Source organism: Biomphalaria glabrata, chromosome 1 (assembly GCF_947242115.1).
Source record: "Biomphalaria glabrata chromosome 1, xgBioGlab47.1, whole genome shotgun sequence".
Taxonomy (NCBI): Eukaryota; Metazoa; Mollusca; class Gastropoda; family Planorbidae; genus Biomphalaria; species Biomphalaria glabrata.
This window is the reverse complement of record NC_074711.1, coordinates 17940797-17968647: the sequence shown is the minus strand read 5'-3', so window position 1 is coordinate 17968647 and position 27851 is coordinate 17940797. Positions and strand designations below refer to the sequence as shown.

At 32.1% G+C, this 27851-nt stretch overlaps 1 protein-coding gene and 2 long non-coding RNA genes across 3 annotated transcripts; 1 reads left to right on the top strand and 2 right to left on the bottom strand.

Annotated features, from left to right (window-relative positions):
- Positions 1-177: 177 nt before the first annotated feature.
- On the top strand, positions 178-18826 carry LOC106068251 (WD repeat-containing protein 75-like). Its single transcript, XM_056025723.1, has 19 exons — positions 178-389; positions 3798-3927; positions 4143-4208; positions 5013-5109; positions 5363-5472; positions 5582-5652; positions 5811-5921; positions 6230-6318; positions 6902-7060; positions 7337-7536; positions 8234-8421; positions 9745-9902; positions 10229-10418; positions 10517-10608; positions 12060-12146; positions 12311-12525; positions 15972-16097; positions 16220-16287; positions 18499-18826. Exons 1-19 carry the CDS (start codon positions 322-324, stop codon positions 18761-18763), a joined length of 2490 nt encoding a protein of 829 aa, XP_055881698.1. The 5' UTR covers positions 178-321; the 3' UTR covers positions 18764-18826.
- On the bottom strand, positions 17251-27851 carry LOC106068253 (uncharacterized). Its single transcript, XR_008777456.1, has 2 exons — positions 27223-27851; positions 17251-18581 (listed from the first exon to the last, which is right to left on the bottom strand). It is a non-coding gene; the product is annotated as an uncharacterized LOC106068253 (long non-coding RNA).
- On the bottom strand, positions 21077-24312 carry LOC129925718 (uncharacterized). The gene is made up of 5 exons (XR_008777451.1): positions 24298-24312; positions 22925-23067; positions 22407-22506; positions 21889-21999; positions 21077-21227 (listed from the first exon to the last, which is right to left on the bottom strand). It is a non-coding gene; the product is annotated as an uncharacterized LOC129925718 (long non-coding RNA).

Sequence of the window (27851 nt, the reverse complement as noted above, 5' to 3'; positions counted from 1 at the left end):
ATTTTTTATTGTTTGTCAAGTCGTCGTCATCAATTGATAAATAAAACTATATATTTTGAGGACAAATAGTGTAGGTTATATATCATAGATAAAGAAATATAGGTCTGTGATATAGATCTAGTTAGGATCTAGATTTAAATATAGTCTACTTTCTGTGTATTTTTCAAAACACGAGTTTCGGAATGAAAGAGGAATGAAAGTACTGACTTCCGTTATCAACAAAAATACACGAGGGATAACGAAGCTTTTATAATTTGTTCTCATTTCTTTTTTAAATGAAAGAATCGATAGATCTAGCTATTGACTCTACTTTTTTTGGAAATGTCATTAGTTCCATCCCTTCAAGCTGGCTCCCAGTTTGGAAAATATACTTTTTCTCATGACTCAAAGTAAGGATTTCATTTTTAAAACGATTTTAATTTTTATGAATTTATAATTATTATATAATCTATTTATATAGATCTATTAGATTATAATTAAATTATTAATTAGAGTAGTTTAAGTTTATGCTATTCCGAACTATTCGGACACCTATAATAGTTATAGGCCCAAATTTGAAAGTTTGACTTTGACAGCGCATCATTTGACAATCACAATGGATCGACATAGAAAAGAAAATGAAGTATCTAGATCTAAATCTTCTTTAGTTTAAGCCAGTTTAAGGAGAATAAGGATGACTTCTTAGTTATTATCTTATAATTTATATTTGTACCCCTAACCCATATTTGTTATTATATTTAAATTTAAGGTCAAAGAGGCCGTGTGTTTTGATTTAATTCGGACAAATTTGACTCACATTATTTGATTCCGGATACCATTATTTATTTCGGACAGTCTATATATTTAGGCCTCAATAAACTCAGATTTTAATTCTATATTAACATAACTAAATTTTAAGATCCCCAGGCATAGCCCCTCACATTAAATCATTAAGATGTTTTGGAATTATGCATAAATACGAACACACAAAGTAAAAATATGATTAGGAACACACTTATTCTACCAAAATTAGGTCACCGGGATACGGATAGTGACTTCTATACCGACTTTTAGACTTATTTTATGTTTGAATTGTTTGCATCATTAGATGTGTGTTGATTGTTTGTGTTTTTTGTTTATTAATTAATTTAATTTAATAAATTTCTAATACAGATGTCAGATGATCTTTTGTAGTATAGTACATGTTAGGATAGCCATTCTTGCCTAACTGAATCCTCTATATTCTCTCTATATAAATCTAGATCTATCTAGTAGGTCTAGATCTAAGCATTTAACTTCATTCAATGTACCAAGCTCACTCCAAACATTTGCCCATTTATTCTCTATTTAAAAAAACAAAAACAAATGAACAAATATAATATAAGATCATTTTTTATTGATGTCCAAAACTGGCTGTCCGAAATAAATTTTGGTAAGAAAATCGTAATTTAATTCGGACACCCTATTAATTTTTTATTTGTATGGAATCAGACAATGTGGCTTATTAATCAAATAAATCAGCTTGAAAAACAGAATAAATATTGCCGGGCTCATTAGTATAGACTTAGCCAATCAAAAAAAATAGTCTTAACCCTAGGAAGAGGTAAAGTCATCCGGGTAACATAGGAAAAAACAACAACCTGACTAACAAATTTGAAATTCGTTTTTCTTACATAAAAAGATAGCTAAATGGAAGGGAATTGTGTCAGAATCATTGGCAAATGGACAAGCACATTATACAGCGCGCTAGTTTTATAATAAATATTAAGATAATTATTTAATGACCACAAAAACAGCGAATGTCCGAATTCATGTAATGTCTGAAATAAATAAACTACTATATATATTTAATATTATAATTATATTAATATAGAATCTAAATTATAATAATATAAATATAGATCTAGATCTAATATGATACATACTTACCATACTTCATACAAACATAGTTTACAATATTTACTAAGTCACATACTTATGATATAGACTATATTATATAGACTATTATAGACACTACGTCACTATTCACTATTGTCTATATAATTATAGAGTCTAGTAGTTTATTTAATTCGGGTATTCACTATTCACTATTGTCTATATAATTATAGAGTCTAGTAGTTTATTTAATTCGGACAGTCACTGTTGTTTTGGTCATTAAATAATTATTTTAATATTTATTATAAAACTAGTGCGCTGTATTGTATAATTTATAATGTGCTTGTCCATTTTCCAATGATTCTGACCCAATTTCCTTCCATTTAGGCTTTAGGCGTTACTGCCGTTAGCTGTCTTTTTATGTACAAGACAAACAAATTTCAAATTGTTTTTTCCTATGTTACCCGGATGACTTTACCTCTTTCTAGGGTTAAGACTATAGATTATATCTATTTTTTGATTGGCTAAGTCTATACTAATGAGCCCGGCAATATTTATTCTGTTTTTGAAGCTGTTTTATTTGATTTATAAGCCAAGTTGTTTGATTCCATACAAGGAAGTGGAAATGATGTAAGGCATATATTAATAATAAGTACACATAGGATAGGGGAAAAATATTGTTTTTAAAATACAAAATTTGTGTGATCTATTTATGCTTTCTATATAGACTGCAGCCTTTTGGGGAAACACTAAAAATAAAATACAAAGGTTTGATAGAAAGCTTGTTGTTTTTCATGAATAACAGTCGTCAGCTTTCAAATCTGTCAAAAACTGATTTCATTGAGCACCTAGGAGGTTAAAAGAACCTGTGTATGAAATTAATACGAACCAGTCAGACCATGAAACTGAGGCTTGATGATGTAGAGACAGATCCATTACAGCTAAGAGTCTGGGCATGGAGATGAAAAACACAGTATAGATCTCAAAGGAAAGATGCGTTGAAGTAGGCCAGGGCCTTCCGTGGGTTCTATTGCCACTGGGATGAATGGATATAAGGGCTTAAACATCTTGTTAACTCCCAAACTTCTTCCCAAAGGAAAAAAAAAGTCATTTTTTATACCATTGTAGTTTAGCCTGAGGTAAGACTTTCTTCTCTCAATGAAAAGGCATGCTACATGAGTGTATGAAAAAATGGTGCATGCACAGTATCTATAAAAAGAACATTCAAATAAAGAGGATTTAATAATATGATGAGGTGTGCGATAGGCTTGACCAGATGCTGTAATGTGATTAATGTGCTTTACTCTTATTTAGTATCTTATTTTAGTATCTGGGTGTAAAAGGGTTTACAAGATGTACCATTCCAAAATAATGTCTAGGGCAACAAATATAGTTTGTCAAATTGTTCAATCGAAAAATCATTCAAAGGCTCACAGATAATGGTTCACATGATAGTAACATATTCTGATGTAAATATTCTCCTGCCATGTTTCATTTGTTTGTAAACATTTTAAGTAGATACTTCAGGGTATGTAATAACACATTATAACTTTTTGATTCCATTATTTCCAAGAATATCTTGATTGCTAGCTCAGCAAAAGATTGGGCTTAATCAGAGTTGTTTTTCTTTATGTAGGTAAAGCACGGGAATACCATGTTAAATAAATAAAACTTAAGAAACAAAAAAATTCTCTTGGTAATAAGCCATTCTTTTTGTCCTGCTAGCTTCTTTTTTTTTTTTTCTTGGTTAAACCACTACTTAATTACAAACAAAAAGTAGCACAAAAAGTATTTTTGCCTGTGGAAATAAAATTTCATGACATTTTATTTTATATTTTAAATTCTTCTGAACACCAAATGATTATCATATTATGCATTCGTACTTTAACCACTTGCTTGCCTCAACAATACATGTTTTTTTTTTTGTTCAAATTTTGATATAGATTTATGTTTTGCTGTTGTGGCAATATCATAAAGATATTTAACACAAGAAATGGTGAATTGCTCCATGACCTTAAGGGTCATTCCAAAACTGTCACTGGTGTGGTTGTTAACCCAAGTAATATCTTACAGGTAAGTGTACCATGTTTTGATGACCAGACCGTAAGGTATATATGATTATGTTATTTTACTGGTAACACATTGAGCTTATTATTTGTTGTTTCTCAAATCTATTGCATACTTTTTTTGTTTCTGCTGTGAAGAAATGCACACATGCAAAATCTTTGTTGCTTTATGTTCTTAGGGATTTATTGTAGTTTTTAAATATATTTCTTTTTATTATACAGCTTTTATCTTGTGGTAGAGATGGACTTTTAATATCTTGGGACTACCTTGATGGTGTAAAACTAAAGGTTAGTATTTCTTGCTTTTTTTTTTAAACCAAAAAACTGCAAACTTGAATTACTATTTTTCTCTCTCTAATATACTGTCTTTTTACTTCCCTCTGTAATATTCATATAATATGGATAATTATCTTTTTACCAGCTTGCAATGTCTACAAAAGAATTTATTAGGGGCAGAACTAGAGTTCTTTAGCATTCTTAGTACAAAGTTGATGATTCATTATAGGTCTAGTAATATGAAGCAAATGTTCTCTTTCTGTTTTGTTTCCTAATAGATTTGATTTATTGCATATAGTTAGACATGGAACATTGAATAGTCATTTTTTTAATACCTCACTATCAGTTTTAAAGTACTTCTGTAAATGTAGTAAATTGACTGTGACATTTACATCACTATAGTATGATGATAGATTCAATTTTTAAAATTTGCTAGTGACAATTTTTCGGTTGAGTCAGGCAAGCTTTCCCTTGCTCAAACATGACTTTGATAGTCAATAGGAGTTGTCATCCATTTGACTTTCTCAGTACTTCATTAGGGACATGTCTTAAGTTTAAGTTTATTTACAATATTTATAGTGTTATTGTCTATTTCCAGTACTGCAATCTTTATAAAAACCCATTTATTGTCTGTGATGCATGTATGTTTCTAAAAGCACATAAGCGAGTTGTTTTCTCCATGAGCTGAAGCAGATGTCCTAGATGAGGCATAAAACATAAGATCCTTGTCTTTTTAATAAAAATTACTTTATATAAATCATTGATATAATTAGGGATTAATAATTTATTTAATTTATTTTTTCTGTTCAATTTCAGCAACATCATCTGCACATGACATTAAATGGTATCATTTCTATAAGTGCTGAGAAAAAGTCCATAATTATGCTCGCTAGATCTTCAGAGCATAAACAGTGTAAGTAATTATAAAGTTTCATTACACCCACAATAAAAATGCTACAAGTTTTCTTTTTTGTTGCCCTGAAAACACCATACTCCATTAAATACAAATAATATGCTATTATACCAAAATATTGAATTGAAATATAAAAATTATCCCTATAAATACTTAGCCATTCAACAGTCACATTTTGTTAATGCATTTTAACGATGTTTTTTTGGTCATAATGTTTGTCTTTAGAATCCCGGCTTTTATTTCTTTTTATTAGATTTTTCTGTTATGTTGTGGAAAAAGAATGCTGAAGGAGAATATTCCAGACCAAAAGTTCTATTAGACAACTGTGATGGCAATTCTAATTTGGTTTCTTTTGGATGTTCTGTGAGTTTCAGTTTTAAAAAAACAAAAACATCATGATTTCAAATCTTTTCAAATGTTCATTTCTTGTAATTGAAATATGACAATTTCTTTTTAAAATCTTTCTTTAAAGAAAGAGTATATAGCCTCTGCACTGAAGGATAAACTGTCTGTTCATTCTATGAAGAGAGAAGCTACTGAGATGTAAGTTATTGGATCATAATAAGTAGCTTTTCATTTAAAACTTCAGAATCTCAACAAATAATAATAATCAAAATATAATTTGTAAAGTTTCTTTACTTATATGCTTTATTATAATCTTACTGTCTGACCCTGTTTGTTCATCCTCATTTTTCCTCCAGAGTCAGTATGAAAGATAAATATAACAAAGACAAAGCTATCACCTGTGTTGCCTGCCATCCTTCTGACTACTGCATAGCTACTGGTCTAGAAAATGGCAAAATTATTATATGGTAAGCAGACTTAAATTTCTTGGTTACTTAGCTTCAAGATATCATTTCAATTAATTTGTTATATCATGTAAAATACTTATCATCAAAAGATTAGATATATATGTAAACATTGAGTTAATCTCAATTAAATGTAATTTTTAATTCTTTAAATAGATATTTTTTTGTATTTCTGAAAATGCATTAAAATGTCTGTTTGAATAATCCTCAGATTTTTTAAAAAGTATTACCATATTTATATAATTGTTTTTTTTTATTCATTAAAATAATTTATTTTGTTGTTGTTGTTTTTTTGTATCTTTTTTTGCCAGGCATAATTTTTTTAAGAATGCAGAACCTGTTACTTCAATCAATCATTGGCATGCTCTATCTGTTTCCTGTTTAGAATATACACCTGATGGTAAGTGCATTGGTCTGATTATATATTTAATGGTGTTATATTGTTCTTTTTTTTTTTTTTCTTTTAAGATTCTTAGAATTTCTATATTATTAACTTGAAACACAACAAACTCAACAAAACAGATTCAGTTGAATGGGGGGGGGGGGGTATATTTACAATAACCTCAATAATAGAAGATTGCATTTTTCAGCTCTTAGCTTTTGCGCTGGTCTCTAATTTCACCTCTGTCACATAGTTTTAGCCACTTCTACTGGGATTTAGGTCCATCTCCACAATACAGCATTGGATGCAACAACACAATACCAGAAACAACTTCCAAAACAACACACCACTCACTTCCCTTTCTCCACTATAAAACGGCTTTTTAACCTGTTAGTTCCTCACCTCTAATTGGGCAAGCCCACTGGGGATAATTCTTCTCTCTCTTTGTCCCGTCTCACCTTTAACTTGTTTATTTTATGTCTTAGTAAATCTAATTAGTGTTTAAAAAATAATCTACTTAAGTGCATTTTGGTGCACACTGTAATATTCTGCCCAATTGGCTAACATACAATGGGACATTTGTGCAATTATTTACTGGCAGGATCCAATTTACTCAGCGGTGGTCATGAATGTGTGCTAGTTAGATGGCAGACCAATAATACAGATCGTCGTGATTTCAAGCCACGTATGGGAGCACCACTCAAAGAGATAGTTGTCTCACCAGATGGAAATTTCTATGCAACTAAACATACAGACAATGGTAAAATTAAAACTTATATAGATATCTGCAAATCACAAATTTAAGATTGTAGTTCTTGTTTTTAATTTTACCAGGAAGTAGAAATTTGATTAAAATAAAAATGTTGCCTACAATTTGCATTTTTCATCTTGAATACTTTAAAAACATTTTTTTTATGTAGCATAATAGTGTAGATTTTTGTTTCTTAAATAATGTAATAGTTTGAGCAGTATGTTCATTGTATAACTTAGACATTCAAAGATATAAAATTTTGTTATAAACATATTTTCTTTGTAGTGATTCAACTTATGGATATCAGTTTAAAAATTCTGCAAGTTTACAGAGGAATGACCCATAACAATTTCTGCATGGGTAATGGCAAAAACCCTATTCCCTGTGGTTTAATTTATGATTCCAAATGGAGAACTATTGTTCTTAATGGATTATTGGGATGTCTTCAATTTTATTCAGTTTCATTGAATAAACAGATTTTCAATGTGAGTTCAAGATTTCTTGTACTATTATTTAGATCACATTTTAGGGGTCAACATTTTAATGGCTCAAAGATATAAAAGCTTCTCAAAGGTGCCTGGACCATTTTATGCATAAGATGACAAAAGTAAACTTAAAATAATGATTTTCTAGGGGATACCAATGTGAATAATAACACTTGTGCTAGGTAGGCCTATTATCCCAATGGGATGGGGGATGAAAACATGTCATAGACACGAGTTTTATTAAAGGTGATTATAGTAGTGACATAAATGCTGCAAAAATATCATCAGACTTTGGGTTTTAGTGCCTTAGAGAACATCTGATGGTGACTATTATTTGCAAATACAGTGGGACTTGCATTTGAGATCTAAAGAAAAGGTGCAGTGAAGATCTTTGCAGACAGCCAAAAGAGAACTTAGACTCCTAGCATACAGAAGTGTTGTCTGCATCAGGGGAGACAAAATATGTAGTTTCAGCTGGGTCTGCATAGCATTGTGATTTTTTTACTTAAAGAATATACCTCATTATCTCGAAATTTAGGAGAATTAATATGTTTGTACATCTTAAAATAACTGCATTGGGCAAGCCAACTATTGGGAGTATAAAATAAAATAAATATTAATGTCTTTTAAGATTCCATATACAACTTAATAACCCTAACTAATGACTTCTAAATAAAATGAACTAAATGATTTGCAGCTGGATATTGTTGGACAAAATTATATTTCTCCTGAAAACCTGGAGTCAGCTCAACATGTTACTGAACTTCTGAGTGCAGCAATCAGTGACGATGGTGACTGGCTGGCTACATTTGAAATGTGGGAGGATGGTGTCTTTCAACCTGAGCTAAGACTTAAATTCTGGAACTATAGCACAGAATCTCAAACGTAAGTACTTTCTGCTAGTGGTACAGATAAGTAAAAGTTCCAACTTCTCCAAATCAAAGGTAGACCATTGTAAATTAGTTAGTTGGTTAATTGTTCAATTATAGAAAAATTACGAAGGAACAATTACTGTAAACCTATACTTGAAATATAATAATATTGTTGTAACCCTGTTTTGCATTCTTGATGGCCTTGATGATCTCCCCTTTAGTAGGAGGACTTGTGTTAACATCCATTTCTTTTGTTGCTGAGGGTATTTCCGGAATCGATTCAGGAGGATGTCGGTTCAAAATTTCCTGGAAGTGTTCAGCCCCTCTATCCTTCTGTCCAACATCACTGGTGATAATCTTTCCTTGTTTGTCTTTCACTGGCTTGTTGGTGTTGGTATTTCTTCCTGCTAAGGTTCTTGTTATGTCGTACAACCTTTTCATGTCTCTTTGCTCTGCTGCCTTTTCTGCATCGACTGTCATTTCATGAAGGAAGCGTTTTTTGTCCTCTCTTGCATTCTTTCTTACAGACTTGTTTACTGCACCATACCGGGTTCTAAGATTAGCTTTTTGCTCTTCATTGTGGCATTGGTTTATCTTTTCTTTTAGCTCTTTCCGTTCCTGGATTTTGACCCATGTTTCTGCAGACAACCATTCCTTGTGTTGTTTCGTTTTCCTGCCTAGGACGTCTGTACATGTGCTTTTCCATATCTTTTGGAGAGTGAGGCAGTGCTGCTCAAGGGTTTCATCTGTCACTAGTCAAGCAAGTACTTCAAATTTATTTTAACCTCACAGTTGAAGAGTACCTTGTTTTTCTCACTCTTCAAGTACTGGGTGTTGAATTTGTAGTGTGGTCTGTCTGAAAAATCCTTAAAGGATTTAAGTTTGATCCTCGCTGTTGCTATTAGCAGATGATGGTCAGAAGCTACATCTGCTCCTCGTCTCACCCTAACATCAAGTAGACTTCTCCTCCCTTTCCGAGAGATTGCAAAATGGTCAATTTGAAGTATACATGATAAGTCAAACTGGTAATATGAATTATAACAACTTAATCACTACATTTTTATATACCATGTTGTAGTCTCATGCCTATTCTTCACTTTGTGACATCACAGAATTTTCTGAGCTAATTTTATCTTACTAGGCATTACTAAAAAAAAATGATGGCATTCTGCTTGAAAATTTTCATGTAAACAAGTTTTAAGGACACTTGGGGCTTGTGACAGTGAGTGAATTAGTGACTCTTGCAGTAAGGTCCCTTTAAGTCTTTAAAAACCTAAAGCCTACTTTTTTTGTTCAACAACATTTTATAATGTTTCTTTATTCTTTTGATGAACAGGTATGTCTTGAACACCAGTGTTGAATCTCCACATGAGAAAAGAATAACAAGTATGGTGTACAGGCCCAGGAACCAGAACAGAGCTCCTACTTTAGTCACTGTTGGCTCAGATTTATGTTTCAAACTTTGGACCTTAGTTGATGATACTGACATCTACAGTGAGTAATGCTAGAAAGTTATTGCTATAGCTGCATGTCATTTTGTTATCAGTTGTGTGCAACTGATGTGTGATGTAAAAACATAATTTGGAAAATAGGTAGTATGCCACTAGTAGAGGTCCATATACAGAGAGAGTGTGTTATGCAGGTAATGAACTACCAGTTGTAATCTTTGTGAGTTATTATATAAATCAAAATATTATTAAAATGACAAAGAAACTCATTATTTGTAATTTGAAAAAGAATTTCTTTTTTTTTTTCTTCAAATAATGATGTAATATTATGTAATAATCTTTTTTTTTAGAATGTTTATTTTCTGATTTCAGGAACTAATAACCATTGGACATGTGAATCTGTTGGTATCTACCATGATTTAGCTGCTCTTTGTGCTGATTTTTCTTCCGATGGATCTACACTAGTTGTTGGATTTAACCATTTGATAACTATTTGGGATCCTGATTGGAATATTCACAAAGCAACACTTTCCAATTCTATCAAGGACAGACAGCAGATTTTGTAAGTTTAATTTTTTTCTTCTTTACCTCAAAGTTTTGAATTGTTTAATAATGTATCAATTTAGATTTCTCTTTGATCTCAAACTATTTTATCTTCAGAAATGTTAAGTTTGGAAGTGGAAGTTACTCTCACCAGTTAGTGGCAGCCACATCAGACAGACTATTTTCTTGGAATCTGGTGACTTTAAACAGTTAGTATATATGTTTTGATATATAATATAGAAGATATATTACTGTAAAAGTCAGGCTTCTTTGCGTCATCTTAAGATAACTTTGATTTTCTTTTATATAACAATAAATGCCACCCAATTTCTTCAGGTTACCCTAGATTGACTTGCCTTCTAGTACATGTCTTGCGTATGTGAGTACCCATTCCCCCCGTAACAACAAAAAAATTAATAAAAAAAACAAACAAACCACAAGTCATTGCTAATCACATTATTTCTTGGAATCTGACTTTAATTATTAGATTTACCATGAGAATATAGTTATTTTTTATCCACACAGCAATACATGAAGATTTAAATTTTCTAGATCTTTCTAATCTAAATAACCGCAGTTCCTTTCAATGTGTCAGTTTGTTTCAGTTCTCATGATTTCAAACGGATCAGGAATAATTGTTTATTTATTGATTGTTTAGTTCTAGATTAATTCATTGGACTTTTACAGAATCTAGATCAAAATCTCTAGCTAGATGTAGTAATCTCAGTAGTAGTAGTATTGTGTTTTACAATGTCAGGCACACCAACTTTATGTAAATCTAGATTTAGTAGATCTAGGTGTGATCAGATGTCTGCTAGATCTGGAACTAATTCTAGATTTAGACTAGATCTAGTAGTTCTATGATCTAGAAGTCTTACTACTAAGAGCAGCAGTTTCTGCCATCTTATAATGAGATTTATTAATCTCAGTGTCCTTTTATTTTTGGAATTAAAAAAAAAAAAACAGATTTAGGCTGGGCTGTTTTAACTTAATTATTTAACATTCAGGACAGTACTATCCCGGGGGATTGTTAAATATATGTAATGAACCTTATGCACATTAAAAACCAATCAACTATTAGTGAAGCTTCATCTAGATGAAGATCTAAAACAATTTTTTATAAACCACCAAATTCTGGAAAGAGTTCTCAGGTGAAAGTGACAAGGGCAGAGGTTTTATTGGCAGAAAAGATGGCTAAGCTAAATCTCCCTTTTAGCAGTTTCAACACCATGACTAAGGAAATCAAATTGATTTGCCATATCTCTAAAAGTGCAGATCTAAGGCTACTGCTATAGTCACTAGCTATGCATTTGTGTGCTGGTATGGTTTTATGAATTTCTGGCTTTCATGAGTATATTTCTTTATATTTAGGAAAATACTCTTTTGACCTTAAAAAAAAACACTTTCCAGGTCTGGGAATGTAGGCTTCTCTGAAAAACTATTTTATCTAATACTAATTGCAGACTCTCTCAACTCTAATCAAATCAAAACAAAATATTTATAATTATAACTTTTTTTTAAATTGTAAAATGGTAACAGTTTTTTGAACTGCCATAGAAAATGAATGCAATTTTTTGTTTATATGTTTTGTAAAAAATATTTATCTATTTGTTCAAAAAGAAAACTTCATATTTTATTTATTTATTTCTTGCTATTATAGTTATGTGGAGCATTGCAGTAGATGTTGTTGTCCTTTTTAGAGACCCATCATCTGATCTTATGGCCTTTGTTTCTAGCTCTAAATCCTGTAAGTACTATACATTCATTCATTTTTCTTTGCTTGTTTGATAATAAGATGTGTGCAAAATTATTGAACGTTGACTTTATCTGTTAATCTTGTGCTGTTTGATAATAAGATGTGTGCAAAATTATTGAACGTTCACTTTATCTGTTAATCTTGTGCTATTTCAGTGTGTGTATTCCGGCCAGGTAGTGCTGAGCCAGTCTACCAACATGACTGCATAAGTGGTTATAATGTTGTGGGTGCTGTATTTGTGCCTGATGGGAGAAATGAAAGTCTAGTTGACCTTGGCTGGCCAGGTCGCTCTCAGATCTATATCTTTAATGAAAAACAGCAGCTTATTACATTGGATCTAGAAACTGATCAACATAAAGAACCAAACAAGGTTAGAAAGATTACAATGGAGTTGTAACTTTTTTTCTGTAATATTAGTTGATTTTTTTACAAAGCTTATACTAACAGACCTGCCTACCGTTGCGCAAAATGTGTAATTCGTTACGCAAAATCTCCCAAAAAATGACCGCCAGTACGCAAATACGCATTTAACCCGTCGCGTTACGCATTTCGTATGCTTTTTTTTCTCCTCTCTAGACTAATTTACAAGCGGTCACGCTAAGCCCACCTGTGGGGAGAGGGGCGAAACAGAAAAGGTGGGGTAAACACAATGTGCCCAGATCTATACGTTGATTGGTACTTAATAGCAATTAGATGTCTAGAAATGAAGAACGCGAGAGTGAGGGAGTGGCGGGCTGGTACCAGGTTGGTACCGTCAGTTAGCTGATTCACCAACGTGACTTTTTTTTGTGTGTAAGTTCATGAGTAGAAATTAATTATGTTGGTGCATTCCTGATTCTCGTATTCATTTGTATAGAAAAAAAAATTGAAGAGCTATCGATTCAAAACACATTGAGTGACATTGTAGATATATAATCTAGATCTGGATTCTAGATCTAGAATCTAGATAACTTGTTATACAGGAATAGATCTAGCTCAAGTCTAGCTAGTCATTATGTTATGATTCTCTACATTAGTCATTACCCTACAAACTAGTTATAGTATGATTTAGAATTTAGATTGACTAGATCTAGAATCTAGATCGATAACATCTACTACCATCTAGTCTAGATCTAGACTAGATTCTTAGTCTTAGTATAGAATAGATCAAGTATGAAGGTAGGCCTACGAAAGTTTGGATCTAGCGGATCCACGGCATCGGTAACACTTTTGAGCCCAGATCTAGAGTAGATTATATTCATTATATAGACATAGATCCAGATCTTCTTATCTTATCTTATATAATACAGACGTTACTTCAAAAAAGAAGATGATTACGTCCTACGCGTCATGCATTTAGTCATGCATATTAACCAATAACTTAAATTCTGCCAAGTCACTGGTTTTCCTGGCTAGCCCAGGCAACCCATTCCATGCTCTAATAGCACTAGGGAAGAAGGAGTATTTGTACAAATTTGTCCTAGCATATATGGGACGAGGAATGTGCCTTTATCTTTGTGTCTTTCAGAGTATTTTATTAAATTTTGTTTTTGTATTTGAAGAATATGGTTCAGTGTTTTATGTATGATTGCTACTTTACTTTTGAGCCTTCTGTCCTTAAGGCTTTCTAAATTTAGTGATTTTACTAAAGGTGTTACTCTAGTCAAATGTGAATATTCGTTTGTTATGAATCTCACTGCTCTATTTTGTGTCTGTTCCAGTTTCTTAATGTTTTCTTGAGTTGAGGGGTCCCAAACGGAGGATGCATATTCTATTATTGGCCTAACCAAGGTTAAATAACATTTTAGTTTTATGTTCTTATTTGATTTATAGAAATTTCTTTTAATAAATCCTAATGCTTTGTTTGATTTTTTTGTAGTTTCATTAATATGTGGATTCCATGATCTAGTCTAGATATCATCTCTATTGATCTAGATTTAGATTGTAGATCTAATCATGACATCTAATATTATATATATATATGACAAAATAGAGGATCACGTTATGCATTCTGGTGCCAAAATACGCATTTTGACCGTAAGTGTTATGCATTTGGACTTTTTTTGGTAGGCAGGTCTGTACCAACTCACTCTGTCTGTCTGGTAAAATGTTTGTACATGTTATTTCTCCCACACTCAATCTCGTATAAAGCTGAAATTTTGCACATTTATTTCTTTTACATGCCAACACAAGAATCATTTAAAAGAAATAAACTGTTGGTAATTAACTATTTTGTTGGGTATCTCTAACTAGGTAAAGAAATTTTATGCAGCTGATAAGGTGGAATTAGTCCTCTATATTGTTTGTAGAAAGACAAGTTTGTAAATTACTATCAAACCCATTTTCATAAGCAGCCTCCCTGGCACAGTGGTTACTGTATTGGCTTGAGGAAGCCTTAGCTCTCGAGTTCGAATTCAGGTCGCTTACTTTTTTAAAAAATAAATACATTTAAAAAGCGATCACCCAGATACCTCCTTCTTTCTCCCCCTTACCCCTTTCCAACTGGCCAGACAAGTGATAGGATCATAGTGTATTGAGAAAGCTAAAAGCATGAAATTGCGCTAAACAAAAACAATTGGTACAAATATTTCTAATCGCACAGATTTATTATTGTTTGTGTAGATCTATTACAAATTTAATTAAATGTTTGATCCAAACTAATTAATACAACTACACTTAATATAAGCTTTGTTGTTGTTTTTTTTTAATATTTGTATTTTGCTTGTTTTTTTTGTGTTTTTTTTTTGGACGGAATTAAAAAGAAGTCAATTAGACCTTTTAAGTTATTATAAAACATTCACATCACTTAGTTTTTTTCTAGGTGAAAAAAGTGTGATCTTTCATTGTTTAGCTGTCATGTTTAGATCTTAAAAACTATAAGTGCTATTGAAAATCTAATCTTACATTTGTTTGTATCATGTTTAAATTAGATGATAATTTTTTTTTATAAAATCTTACATCGTAAATTGGAATGTTCATAAAGCAACACTATCAAATTCTGTTCATCAAGCAACACTATCAAATTCTGTTCATAAAGCAACACTATCAAATTCTGTTCATAAAGCAACACTATCAAATTCTATCAAAGTTTAGTGATTAAAGAAATATAAAATAATTTTAAATGGCAACATTATATCATTCACACGTAGAAACAAAATATTTTAAAACATTTACACACAAAGTACATGATACTTTTACTTATCCAAAGAAGGGATGCCTAGTTCTTTATATTGACAATTACTACTGGTACTGTAATTGATTAGTGGAGACAAATTCATATCCAAAACAAAAGGCGCTGTTGAAATCTGATTCCTGCTCATATTCATGAAAATATCATAACCTAACCATTTACTTGCTTTTCTTAACACCAATGGGCCCACAGGGCTGACACCCACACAAACTCCCTTTGTTATCATGTTAAATTTGTTTTTACTCTACACCTCTAAAACTTTAGTCGTTTCTAAGACTATATTTAAAAACAGTTGTTTTTTTTTACTAAAAGTTATAAAAGTTTTACATTAATCATTTATCTAATTACTACTTGCTTCATTACTTGGCATACTTTATTGCTATTGCATTCTAGAGGGGAAGTAGTTCCATTGCACTAACTTAGTGGTTAGGTCTCACAGTTTTCTCTGAGATCATGGACACATTGGCACATACTCAAAGACCACAAAAGCAGTATTGGATAGCAGACTTGCTTTTATTTTTGTAATATTTAAATATTTGATTATGCATTAAAAGATTTATTGCAGGACAAAAGTGAAGCTGGCATACTGCTAAAAAAAATAAATGTCCATTAAAAAAGTATACCATTGTCTTTTTTGTTTCTGATAGATTCGCATAGCTCAAAACCTTCCAGCTAGTACACTGAGCACTATGCTGGCAGAGAAGTTGGTTCGTGAGAGCAGCGCAAAGATTAATAAAAAAACACACTCCTCTAATGATTCATTGATTACAAAGGTAATTTTAATTGTGTTTGTTTTCAGCCAATGGCAAATTTTATACAATTTATTTCAATTATCAACTTTTTTTTTTTTTTTTTTTTAAGATTCATGGGATGTGAATTTTTTATTCTTTTTCAGTTTCTACACTCTAACGAGTCCATCTCCTTACACTGTGATCAATATTTGCATAGTTTTCTTGTTAAAAAGTAAGTCATGTTAATTTAGCTTTGAAACAGGCTAAAAAATATTATTTTTTTTTAGTTAGTAGTACTATGCTACCAGCTAATGGCCCTTAAATTGAAAAATATTATAGCACACTAAAAGATTCAACCCGAGGCAGTCAAACCAAACCCTCAAACAAAAAATAAATCCTTTGACTATATTATAAATACACTCTGTCCATAACATAAATAACAATATTTTTGAAAAAGGCATTATCTAGGCTCAATTACTTCCACTATTTAATAGATGTACTAGTAAGGCTACTAATTACTACATCTTCTAACCTATACAGTGTATAAAACATCAGAATTGCCAGACTAGCTTGAGAATCAACAATGAAGGAACTTGTATGCTAGCAATAATAACATGAATGAGACTCTAATAATGATAACAACACAGTCTATGATTTAAGAACATCAACTTATAAGCCAACATCAGTCCTCAAAAACTAAAAGAATGGGTACTAGGCAATCAGAAGACTGCTGTCCAGTACCATTCAGCACATCCAGCAACAGCTTGTTAATATATTAAAAAAAATGGGAAATGCAACTATCAACAAGAGAAAAATGACATCATAAAAAGTTACATGTAACATTTACAAAGAAGAAAAGGGTCTGCTTTTTCTGTGCAAGTGAACACAATCAAATAGTGCCTGACATCAATGACATTTGTGTGTCACTATCAGCTTTTGAAAGTTGTGTAAGCACTAAATTGCCAATTTCACTTTTCCTAGTCAGTCTCATATCTAGTTGTTGCCATTGTCCAGACCTAGGATGCCTACACAGTGTTGTGGCTTTATCTCAAAGTATTTATTATTGAGGCACAGCTTGTGTTATGTGCAAAATTCAAGCATTCATCTTCTTGATGCGCTGAAATACCCAATACAGTCTGGCCATAAAGACTTTCTAAAAGGACCAAAAGCTTTTCTTTTTTTTTTGGGTGGGGGGGGGGGGGGGGGGGAGGTGAGGTTTGTTCCTAATTATTTCTTTTTTGGTCCTCATAGAACTTCTCATTGTTCTCTTGAATATATGGTGGGAGCAATAGACACTGAGTAAGGAAACTTTCCTACTACCATCTTGCCAGTACTTAAAAATGTTCTGTGCCACTAACAGGAGGGACTAACTCTTGTGATGAAGAGTTTCTTTATAGTAAAGCCCACTCCATGTAATGGTCAACATATGAAACATGCTCCAACATTGGCACAAGGCATGATTATTAGTGACACACTGAAGAAAAAATTCAAGAAAAAGCGAACCTGTATAAAAAAATATAAATAACTGATTTCTAGAAAAAAGTACAACAGTGATTTAATTCATAAGCTTCTACTATGCTCTAATCGATGCACATGCTTATAATACTAATAGGCCAGGCCGTTTTATCTGGATTTATTCTAACTTATTTATAGACTGAATTATCATTATTAGGCAAGATTTATTATATATATATACCCCATAAAACTACTGACCTTTTAATAAAAAAAAAAAGGAAAATATCATTTTCAATCTATGGGTCAGATGATGTAATGGTCATCTGTTCCTGTAGCCTATAGTTAATGAGGGTGTCATGTGGCCAGCACAATGATCAACCGTCTTTACTTTTCCCCAACTAATGTCAGGTACCCATTAGTGCTGGGTGGACTCAGAGGCGCCCTAAACATCCCAAAATTAAAAATCCCAGTCTTCACTAGTATTCAAACCAGGGACCCCTTTTACCACTCAGTCTTTGGTTTGAAGGTGTGGTTGTGTATCCTTGATTTTTCAGTACATCTACACATAAGAAAGTTTAGCAAAGAAATGTAAAATCACAGCTGGCAATAGTCCTGAAGTTGCTAGGGATTTTAGTCAATTTATTCAAAGTAAATGTCTTGAAGATCAATCTAATTGTACAGAGTACATTGAAAAAATCAGAAGCATTTGATTTTTTTTTTTTTTTTTTTTTAATGATTTTGCTGAAAATTAAGACTGTATGCTTGCATTTATAAAGTCATTTTCACTTCCTAAACTAAATGAAACATTCTGAAAATGTCTAATAATATACAGATGGAACTTAATGATCTAAAATTTCAAATTCTTTACTGAAAATGAAAAAGTCAAGAGACAAATGGTGAATTCCACCTATCTACCCCACTGCAGACACAGTTCCCACTTTTATGACACTGTCAAACATTGAAATAGATTTCTCTTTGGTTCTTGCAGGAAACAGAAGAAAACAAAATCTGATCATTCTGCACGTGATTTGGACCCAGGCAGCAGAGATGAAGACATGTCCAGTTCTGAATCTGAAGAAGAAGTGGACACAATGAATGACAATATAGATGAAAGTAATAATGTACTTGTGTCCAAGAAACCAAGTGAACAGGCAAAGGACATAGTTGACATGGACTCAATGTTAGCCAAGTGGACAAACTGGACCAATTTTTGTGAATCTTTGGCGGCCACCATTAATTCCAAAATGTTATAAGTCCTGTGCTTGTAAATAATCTGAATGTACATATTTTATTGAGAATAAATGCTGATACTTTTATTTCTAGCTTTTGTGTGGCTAATTGATGACAAGTTTTAAAATCCTTTTAGTAATATAGTAGACTAAATAGACAATCACACCCACTGTGGAACAAATCACTTTTCACCTGTTATCCATAACTCTGTATTTCTTACAAAACTCAACTAAATCTAATCACATTTTCAATAGTTACAGATACAAATAATGAATTTTAAAAGAGTATACTGGGTAAGCAACATATTATGTTTTTACCTTAGGCCTATTTCAATTTCAATCCCATCTGCCCTTTGGACCACTAGATCATTACTTTTTACAAAGCTTATATTAACTGTCTGGGTGGCATCTCTATTTTGCATCTTCCACTTGAAGCTGAAACTTTGCACAATTATTCAATATCGATGACAATAGATGAATCAATCAAAAACATACCCAATTAGTTAATCAATGTGTCATAATAATTTTGTTTTATATAGAACTATGTACTAAGCCAAGGGAAGATAAGCCTTGTGTAGCTCATTAGGTCGGTCGCTAAAAATTTGAAACAAACTGTAATATAAACCAGAAAGTAAGGCGTATGTGTGTCCCGAGTAAAAAATCAAAACCTGAGACAAATCTTTATATAACTTGGCATAGATGTTCCTTAGATCGTAGCGGAGATCTATGGCATGTTTAATGTCTACTCCACGATCGGAAGGTCCTCAAAATAAAAGAAAATACATAAATGTATCTCTATTAAAGAGGAAACTTTTTAACAAATCGGGTAAACCCGTTTACAGAGTATTTATATTTGATCACATGGGTATGTCTGCTCAACTCAACTTTTATTTTCGAGGCAAAAATAAAAATATTCGGCCATGTTTGACATAGATCTAAATCCTATCCACTATATCAGTATCGGTAGTAGGTACCCCCAACTAAGGCCCGCAGGCCGCGGGTAATATCTGGCTAGTAGACTAATAAAACCTTCTAATTTTTAATTATTTTTTGTTTGTTTTTGTAATAGCTTTTGAACAGTCAGCATTGAAACCTTATACAACGACACCCCCCCCCCCCCCCAACTGTTCCACAAAAGTGATTGGACCGTAGCGCACTGCCCTATAAACATGCCCATTACGGCCCAGTATCAGTTTTAATTAGGGTTATCCCCCTTTGCCCTAATTGCAGCCCTAAATAGCCCAAATCGCGCCCTAATGGGCGCGCATACCGTTTGCACATTGGCGTCATTAGGTTCCCATAAGGGACCAATACGGGCTACCCTAATCGTGCCAATATCGGCCCAGAATGGGTAAACCCACTTCCGGATTCATTGGGGATTTCCAGAATCGCGCCCTAATCAAGCCCATACTAGCCCCAATGGTTTAGTAACTGAGATTTTCATTGGGGTTTAATTAGGGATAACCCTTATTGTGCCAATATCGGTCCGATGCTGGCCTGAATGGTTTAGTAACTGAAATATTTATTAGGGTTCAATTAGGGATAACCCTTATTGTGCCATTATCGGTCCAATGCTGGCCCTAATGGTTTAGTAATTGAAATATTAATTAGGGTTCAATTAGGGATAACCCTTATTGTGCCAATATCGGTCCGATGCTGGCCCTAATGGTTTAGTAACTGAAATATTTATTAGGGTTCAATTAGGGATATCCCTTATTGTGCCATTATCGGTCCAATGCTGGCCCTAATGGTTTAGTAATTGAAATATTAATTAGGGTTCAATTAGGGATAACCCTTATTGTGCCATTATCGGTCCAATGCTGGCCCTAATGGTTTAGTAACTGAAATATTTATTAGGGCTCAATTAGGTATTATGCAAATACTGTCTCCGATGGTTCAGTCATTAAATTTTATTATGGCTTAATTAGGAATAATCTTTAATGTTTTTCAATACTGTAGTTTAAAACAAATTCATTAGTGATTTTTTGTTTATAATGCCCTTTTTGTTCAAATGCAGCTCAATGGTTTAGTATGAGATTTTTAACCTTTTACATAGGTCTACTTTCACACTGATGATTTAGATCTAGCAATAGAATTATTTGAATAGAATTATTTGACATAATTGTTTGGAAATTATAATAATTGAATCAGTGCATGATTTCTATATACATCTAGCTATAATGTCAACATATTTATAAAGTAATGGACAAGTTAAATTACATTTTTGGGTTTGAACACTATCAAACAATACAATTTTTGGTAACGTACTATATAAGACTTGCATGCTCTGATCATTTATTCTTAAATCAAAGTTACACAATTAACTTTTTTTTTTTTTTTATTCATGGAATAATTAACCAACACAAAAGACAAATATAACAGTACAAACAAGATATCAAGACAGCATTTTCATTCAATTCTTAGCATTCTTTACAAGCTGACTTCAAGACTGGTGGCAATAATTCATATTTTGACTTCCATGCAGCAGCTGGAACAAACAAACAAACAAATAAATATTATAGTCATGTAATAAAACTACCTTCAAGCTGTATTAATAATAAAAAGAATCTAACAATTAAACATCAGAAGACCTTACATTTATCTATGTGGACATACTATTTAACGGTTATATTTCCAGCCCTTGATGATAAACGGTGCTCAAAAATTAGGTTGCTTCTAAAGCCTATTAAGCAACACAAAAATTAATGGTATTTCAAAATTTGGAGTTCAATCTTCTCCTTAAATTAAATGTTATGAATTGGTGTCAGCAAATGTGGCACTGGTATTTGACTATGCTAAAAGTGCAATGGCAGACTAGATCGAGCTAGGCTTCAATTCATTCAATATTATATTTTGTCCAATTTATTTATATTAACTTTATCACAGGCTCTTATTAATACAACTATATTCTGTTGTAATTAGAGTTCTATGGTAATTTTAAAAATAAGTTGGCTGAAAAGTTATTCTAGAATTAAAATAAATAATTATCACAGTGAAACTTAAAAAAAACATAACAAAAAAAAAAACACAACCAGCATATTTCAAAATTAGGATAGCATTTCTTTATTTACATTTAATAAATTCCATCCCATTAACAATTTACTTTCAGATTGCTGATCAGTAATCTAAAAGCAAAATTTAATTCTTACCTTCTTGAGCAGGCTTGCTTATGAAAAGATGAACAGCATCTGTACTGCATGCATAGGTTATTATTAACCTAAAAGATTAATGTCAACTTCCCCTAAAGAAAATGTGGCGATCTGTTAAAAAAAAATAAAAAAATAAATAAATAAAAACATAAAAAATGTTTAAAGAATGCAAAAAAAAATAATATTACAATAGAGGCAAAACACAAAATGTTTAAGGTAAGGTATACAAGAAGGATTGTTGCTATATAATGACATTAGGTCAAAAACAATTCTATGTAGGCCCTATTTTCATTGTATAAATGTTCATTATAATTTTTTATGCAAATTAATAATGAACTTAAATCTCAGTGAAATTACAAAAAGCTGAAGATATTGCTCTCGAACATTGTTTCACAAGATTAACATTTATTTTACATTTTCTTTATTTAATCGATTTGATCTCATTAAAATTTTCATTTGGTTTGGGGGGATAGGGTGTCACTGATCAGTAATCTTAAAGAAAAATTTATTCTTCGTACCTTTTTGAGCAGGCTTCCTCATGAAAAGATATTGAACAGCATCTGTAGTGCATACATAGACAATTCTTATTGTCAGCTGCCCTTAAAGAAAACTGGCATTCTAAAAAAAAATAAAAAATAAAATTACAATAAAGAGAAATCCTGAAATGTTTATGGTATGGTGTATAAGAAAAATTGTTGCTATAGCCTAATGATGAGACTCTGTATTTTTTCTTTAACAGTATCCACACAATGAAATTTTAAAAAGCCTAAGCCTTAGCTAAGCCTATAGAATGAATCCTAGATCAAATTGTAGAAAAATGTGTAATATAATAATTAGTATTAAGACTATTAAGACCTCTAGATATTCTAGCTAGCTCTAAATATAATCTAGATCTATGTCTAGTTTATAGATCTAGAATTTCTAGATCTGTATAGATCTATTTAATTCTATTACATAGAGCCTAGAGTCTTTTAAAATTTACAAAAAATAAAATCTAACATATATTGAGTATTGGTGAATAAAGATGTAACGCTACCTGGACCTGGTTATGTGGTATGCACGATGGACTGTTTGGTCGCCTCGTTGGTCTCTGCATGGTCGTCTGATTCATACCCTGCAACTGCCATCACTTCCCTAAGCTCCTTTGAGGTTTAGACTACCAAGTAGATATTTTCAACTCTGAAGGAACATTTAAAAAAAAAAAAAACAATGTCAATATAGGGCTATAGTCTATAGCAGCTATAGGGTTAGCCGTTAGTGGCGTTAGTCTATTATATATAGGCCCCTAATATAGATATACTATATATATACATATTTTTCTAGACATATCTCAATATCTGATTTTAAAACCAATATAAACGTTTGATTTTATTTAGATTCTATTTGTATAAATTTAAACATTCTAAACTCTAGACTAGATTTTCAAGATCTGGAGTGTAGGCCTAATATTGTACATTAGTCTCTACAAAGTAAATATCTATATTATAAGATTATAAGTCTATACTATAGGTCTATGACTATAACTAGTTACTAGATCTAGAATTATTTAATCTAAATGACCTATCGCCTATAGTATAAAAAAATTAAAGATTAGTCTGTATTAACAATATATTAATTAAATATTATTCTATATCTACTAAATTTTCTAATAACAACTAGATTTTAGAATCTAGACTATTCTAGACTATCTTTTATTAGATCTAGATCTAGATCTAAGTTTACTAAGTCTTAGTATATCTTATAAGTCTAGGTCAATTTTTTCTAACCTCAAAATATTTGAATTAGAATAGAACTAAAATCTATATATGAGTATGAGTACTATGAGTATAATAATTATTATATTAATATACCAAAGTGTCCAAAGTCCTAAGTCTAAGTATTAGTTTACAGTTACGTGACTAGATAGGCATATAGATCTAGACTAGATCTAATATTCTGTCCTAAAAGTTAAAAGGTAGTAGATTTAGATTTAAGATCTAGTAAGTCCTTAACTAAATCTAATTCTATGCTGCAGATGCATTAGCCATTTCATGGCAGATTCTAGAATCTAGATCTAGATTCTATTCTAAATAGTAAATCAGTAAATCTAGTCATAACGCATGAATGTTAATCACTTAAGTTAAGTCTAAGTCGTCTAGATCTAGATTTAATAGGTCTCAAGTCTAGATTAGATATAATATAGACCACTATATATTTATTAATAATATTATATCGTACTAGATCTAGTAGCCTATTACTACTATTAGTAATTAGATCTAGATATTATAATAAAACTAGTCTAGAGAGATCTATAGAATCTCTAGATCTAGATTCTTAGCATTCTAGATTATTTAGATATATATATAAATCTATTCTAAGTCTAGACCTAATCTACTATCTAGATTAGATCTGTTAGTAGTGTTAGAGTACTTAGAGATTCGTCATCTGATGATGATCTGTACTTGTGATAGGCTTAAGACTTTAACTTATAAGTTACGACCATTCCAATTGAATTTCCATGGTTGCTGCCATTGCTGCCATGAGTTGAAGAACATATGCATTGATATCAAGAAGTACAGCTCTTATAATTATTTATAATAGATCTATTATAGTAATGAAAGTCTAGATTGACTAGACCTAGACTAGAGTGACTATAGCTCTATAACTTGTAGTATAACTAATAACTTAACAGATTTAGATCTAGATCTAGCTAGCTCTAATTTGATCCACGTGTGTACGCTCTAGAGTGAAGACTGAATAATCCAGTTTGTGCCGAATATCGCGAGCTTAAAAGAAATAAATGCTTCTTTTTCATTGGTCGAAAAAAATGTTAAAATGTATAAAACTTTTTTTTTTAAAATCTAAATCTAAAAAAAAAACAACAAAAAAACAAATATGTTCTCCTTTAACTTAAGATTCTATGTGTGATTAAATATTACTAGATATATATTTTTTTAGTGTGCACATTAAAAAATCAGACACACACACACACACACTATTTGATTACGAAAAGTCTGCATTGGGCCCATACGGGTAAAACTTCACTATTCCAGTTAGGGATTTCCCCAATAGAACCCTAATTAATTTTTTTAAAAAATCTTAATATTACTTACAAAAAGGATTCAAAGCAACATTTAGCTTTAAGACGATTAATACTACATTTTAAAACATCATAATATTGTTTTTTATGTTATAATAAAGATTTCATCATGTTGGTTCTGGCGTGATTGGGGAAATCCCACACCGGCACGAAAGCGGAAAGACGTTAACGGCCCAATAACTAAATCCCACACCGATCCGTTAACGTTTTTATAGGGGCGATTGTAAGTAGGTCAATCTACCCAATGAAACCTTATTACCCCACACCGCGCCAGAATGGTTTCGATGGGGCTTTGTTTATAGGGTGAGCATGCTATAAGCATGAAAGTTGCGTTAAACAAACAAGCAAAAAATATTTCCAATCGCACAAAATTATTACTGTTAGTCTATACCTAAATTAAAAAAAAAAAAAAAATTACATGATAGACTAATGCAATTTCACACAATATGTTTCATTTGAAAAATAAATAAATTTTTAAAGGTATTTATTAAATTTATTTACTTTTTTTTACATTTAGATAAATAAGTATAATTTATCTAAGCTAAACATTAAACTATGGTAGGCCTACGTTGCAATTATCATTTTCACCTTTCGCCCACGCGTGCTTCAGTAGTTAGATCATATGCATAGGGCCTATCTATAAATATTTAGCGAGGGAGTCGGAGATAACATTGTATGATAAGCAGTGGCGTCACTAGGTGACTGTAGTTCCCTTTAAATTTTATATCGAAAGGGGAACTTTTATTGTCAAAATCATAAATTTGGTGACTGTAGTTTGCTTAAGAATAATATTGAAGATAGTGGTTTTCCACCACAAAAACCTCTGTACGGGGATTTTAAACTCAAAACTATCTGGAGGGGTTTTAAACTTTTTAAAAAGCCACCTGGAGGAGGGGTGTTTAAATTCAAAACCCCCTATTGGCTTGGCTACACTCAAATAATATTAGTGTGTAATTTGCTTTTTTTTTTATATTGAAGAGGTATTTTTAGCATCAAACCCATCTGAAGGGGGGATCTAAACTCAAAACCCCTTTTGGCTACGCTCATAGCATTTTGAGTGCGTAATTTGCTTTTTTTTTTTTATATTGAAGATGTATTTTTTAGCTTCAAACCCCGCTGGCAGGGGGTTTAAACTCAAAACCCCTTTGGCTAAGCTCATAGATTTTAGATTGCATAATTTGCTTTTTTTTAATATGGAAGAGGTATTTTTTTTTTAGCATGAAACCCCACTGAAAACAAAAAGGGGGGGGGGGGTTAAACTCAAAACCCCTTTGGCTACGCTCATAGAGTTTTGAGTGTGTAATTTGCTTTTTTTTATATTGAAGAGGGGGGTTTATCGTAAATTTCGGAGGGGGTTTTAAATCATTTGTCATTTTTTGTTTTTGTTTTTTAGAAGAGGGGGTTTAACTGCAAAACCCCCTTGGCTGTGCTGGGCAAGTGATGGTTTAGTATTAAAATCTCCCCTAAAATAAAAATAAAAATCAAAGCAAAAAATCAGTCACTAAATTCCGACCCACCCCCAAGCAGGGAGGATTTCATTTCGGGGGGGGGGGGGGGGGGGGTTGAACCCAACCCCCCTGGCTACGCCCATGGTTCAAGGTATTATGGTTCCAAAGCGGGTGACACCACTATTGATAAGTTGTGTAAATTAAAAACTCGAGTTAATTATAAACATATGTCATGACGTCATAAGTGCATGACTTTGCAGAAGAAGCATTTTAAAGCCTGCACGACATATAACTTTTGAAGCACATCTATTTTGTAATTTTGTTTGTTTTGATTGTAACTATCTAGATCTAGGCTTAACGGCAAGGAAAAAAAACATTTTTTAAAAACATTTTGTCTTATCTCCCCCCCCCCCCCCAAATGGACCTCATTCACCAATCGTAAACAAACATTTAGCCACGTCATTCTCTATCTCTTCTATACAAATTACGTAATACACACAGGCTATCACGTGACAGTTTTTTCGTTGTTTTGTTAATATTATCACGTGGCTAAATGTTTTGTTTACGATTGGTGAATGAGGTCCATTGGATTAGCAGATTTAGCACTAGATCTTATATTTATTACACACGGCGCGCGGGCTACGCCAGTTGATTTGTTCCTATGCTATATAGAGTATATATAATGGCCGGAATAGGCCTATCCCTATATATATATATATATATATATATATATATATATATATATATATATATATATATATATATATATATATGAATATAATCAATAATCTGACATAGACTTTTGACCTGAACTGGAATGGTCCGCCTTATAAAGCCCTCGACTACATACTTTTGGCCCGTGAATTCTAGTATCACTTTTACTTTCCGCCTCCCGTCCATAAAATAAGTTAGTCCTACGTACAGTCTCTGACTTTTCTTCTGACCGGAAGCATCCCTACCCACATACCTTCCCACTTTTCGGTCTTTTTTTTTTATTACAATGACAACCTCTATACTTGGCCGTCCATTCTTTTATGTTGTCTTCCCAGCGCTTTCTGTGTCTGCCTCTTCTTCTTTTTCCTGGTACTGTTACCTAAAAAAAAGGTCTTTGCGAGCCCCGAAGACCTTGCAATATGGCCATATATTTTTAGGTTGCGCTTCTTTACGATAGTTAGAAGGTCATCGTGGGGTCCAATCGCTGAAGTAACCATGTCTAATGATCTAAAATCTAATCTCTTGGTTTGTGATGCGGTCTTGAAATGTGATACCTATGATTCTTCTGATGCATATCATTTGTCTTCTAACGTTACAATTATTATTGATAAGAAGAATGTATTTCAATCTATCTAGAGAAAGCCATCATTTACTCGTAGCTCGTTCTCCTATGAGTTGACCTAGATCTAGATGTTTTGAATCAGCTTCCTCTCAGCATCTGA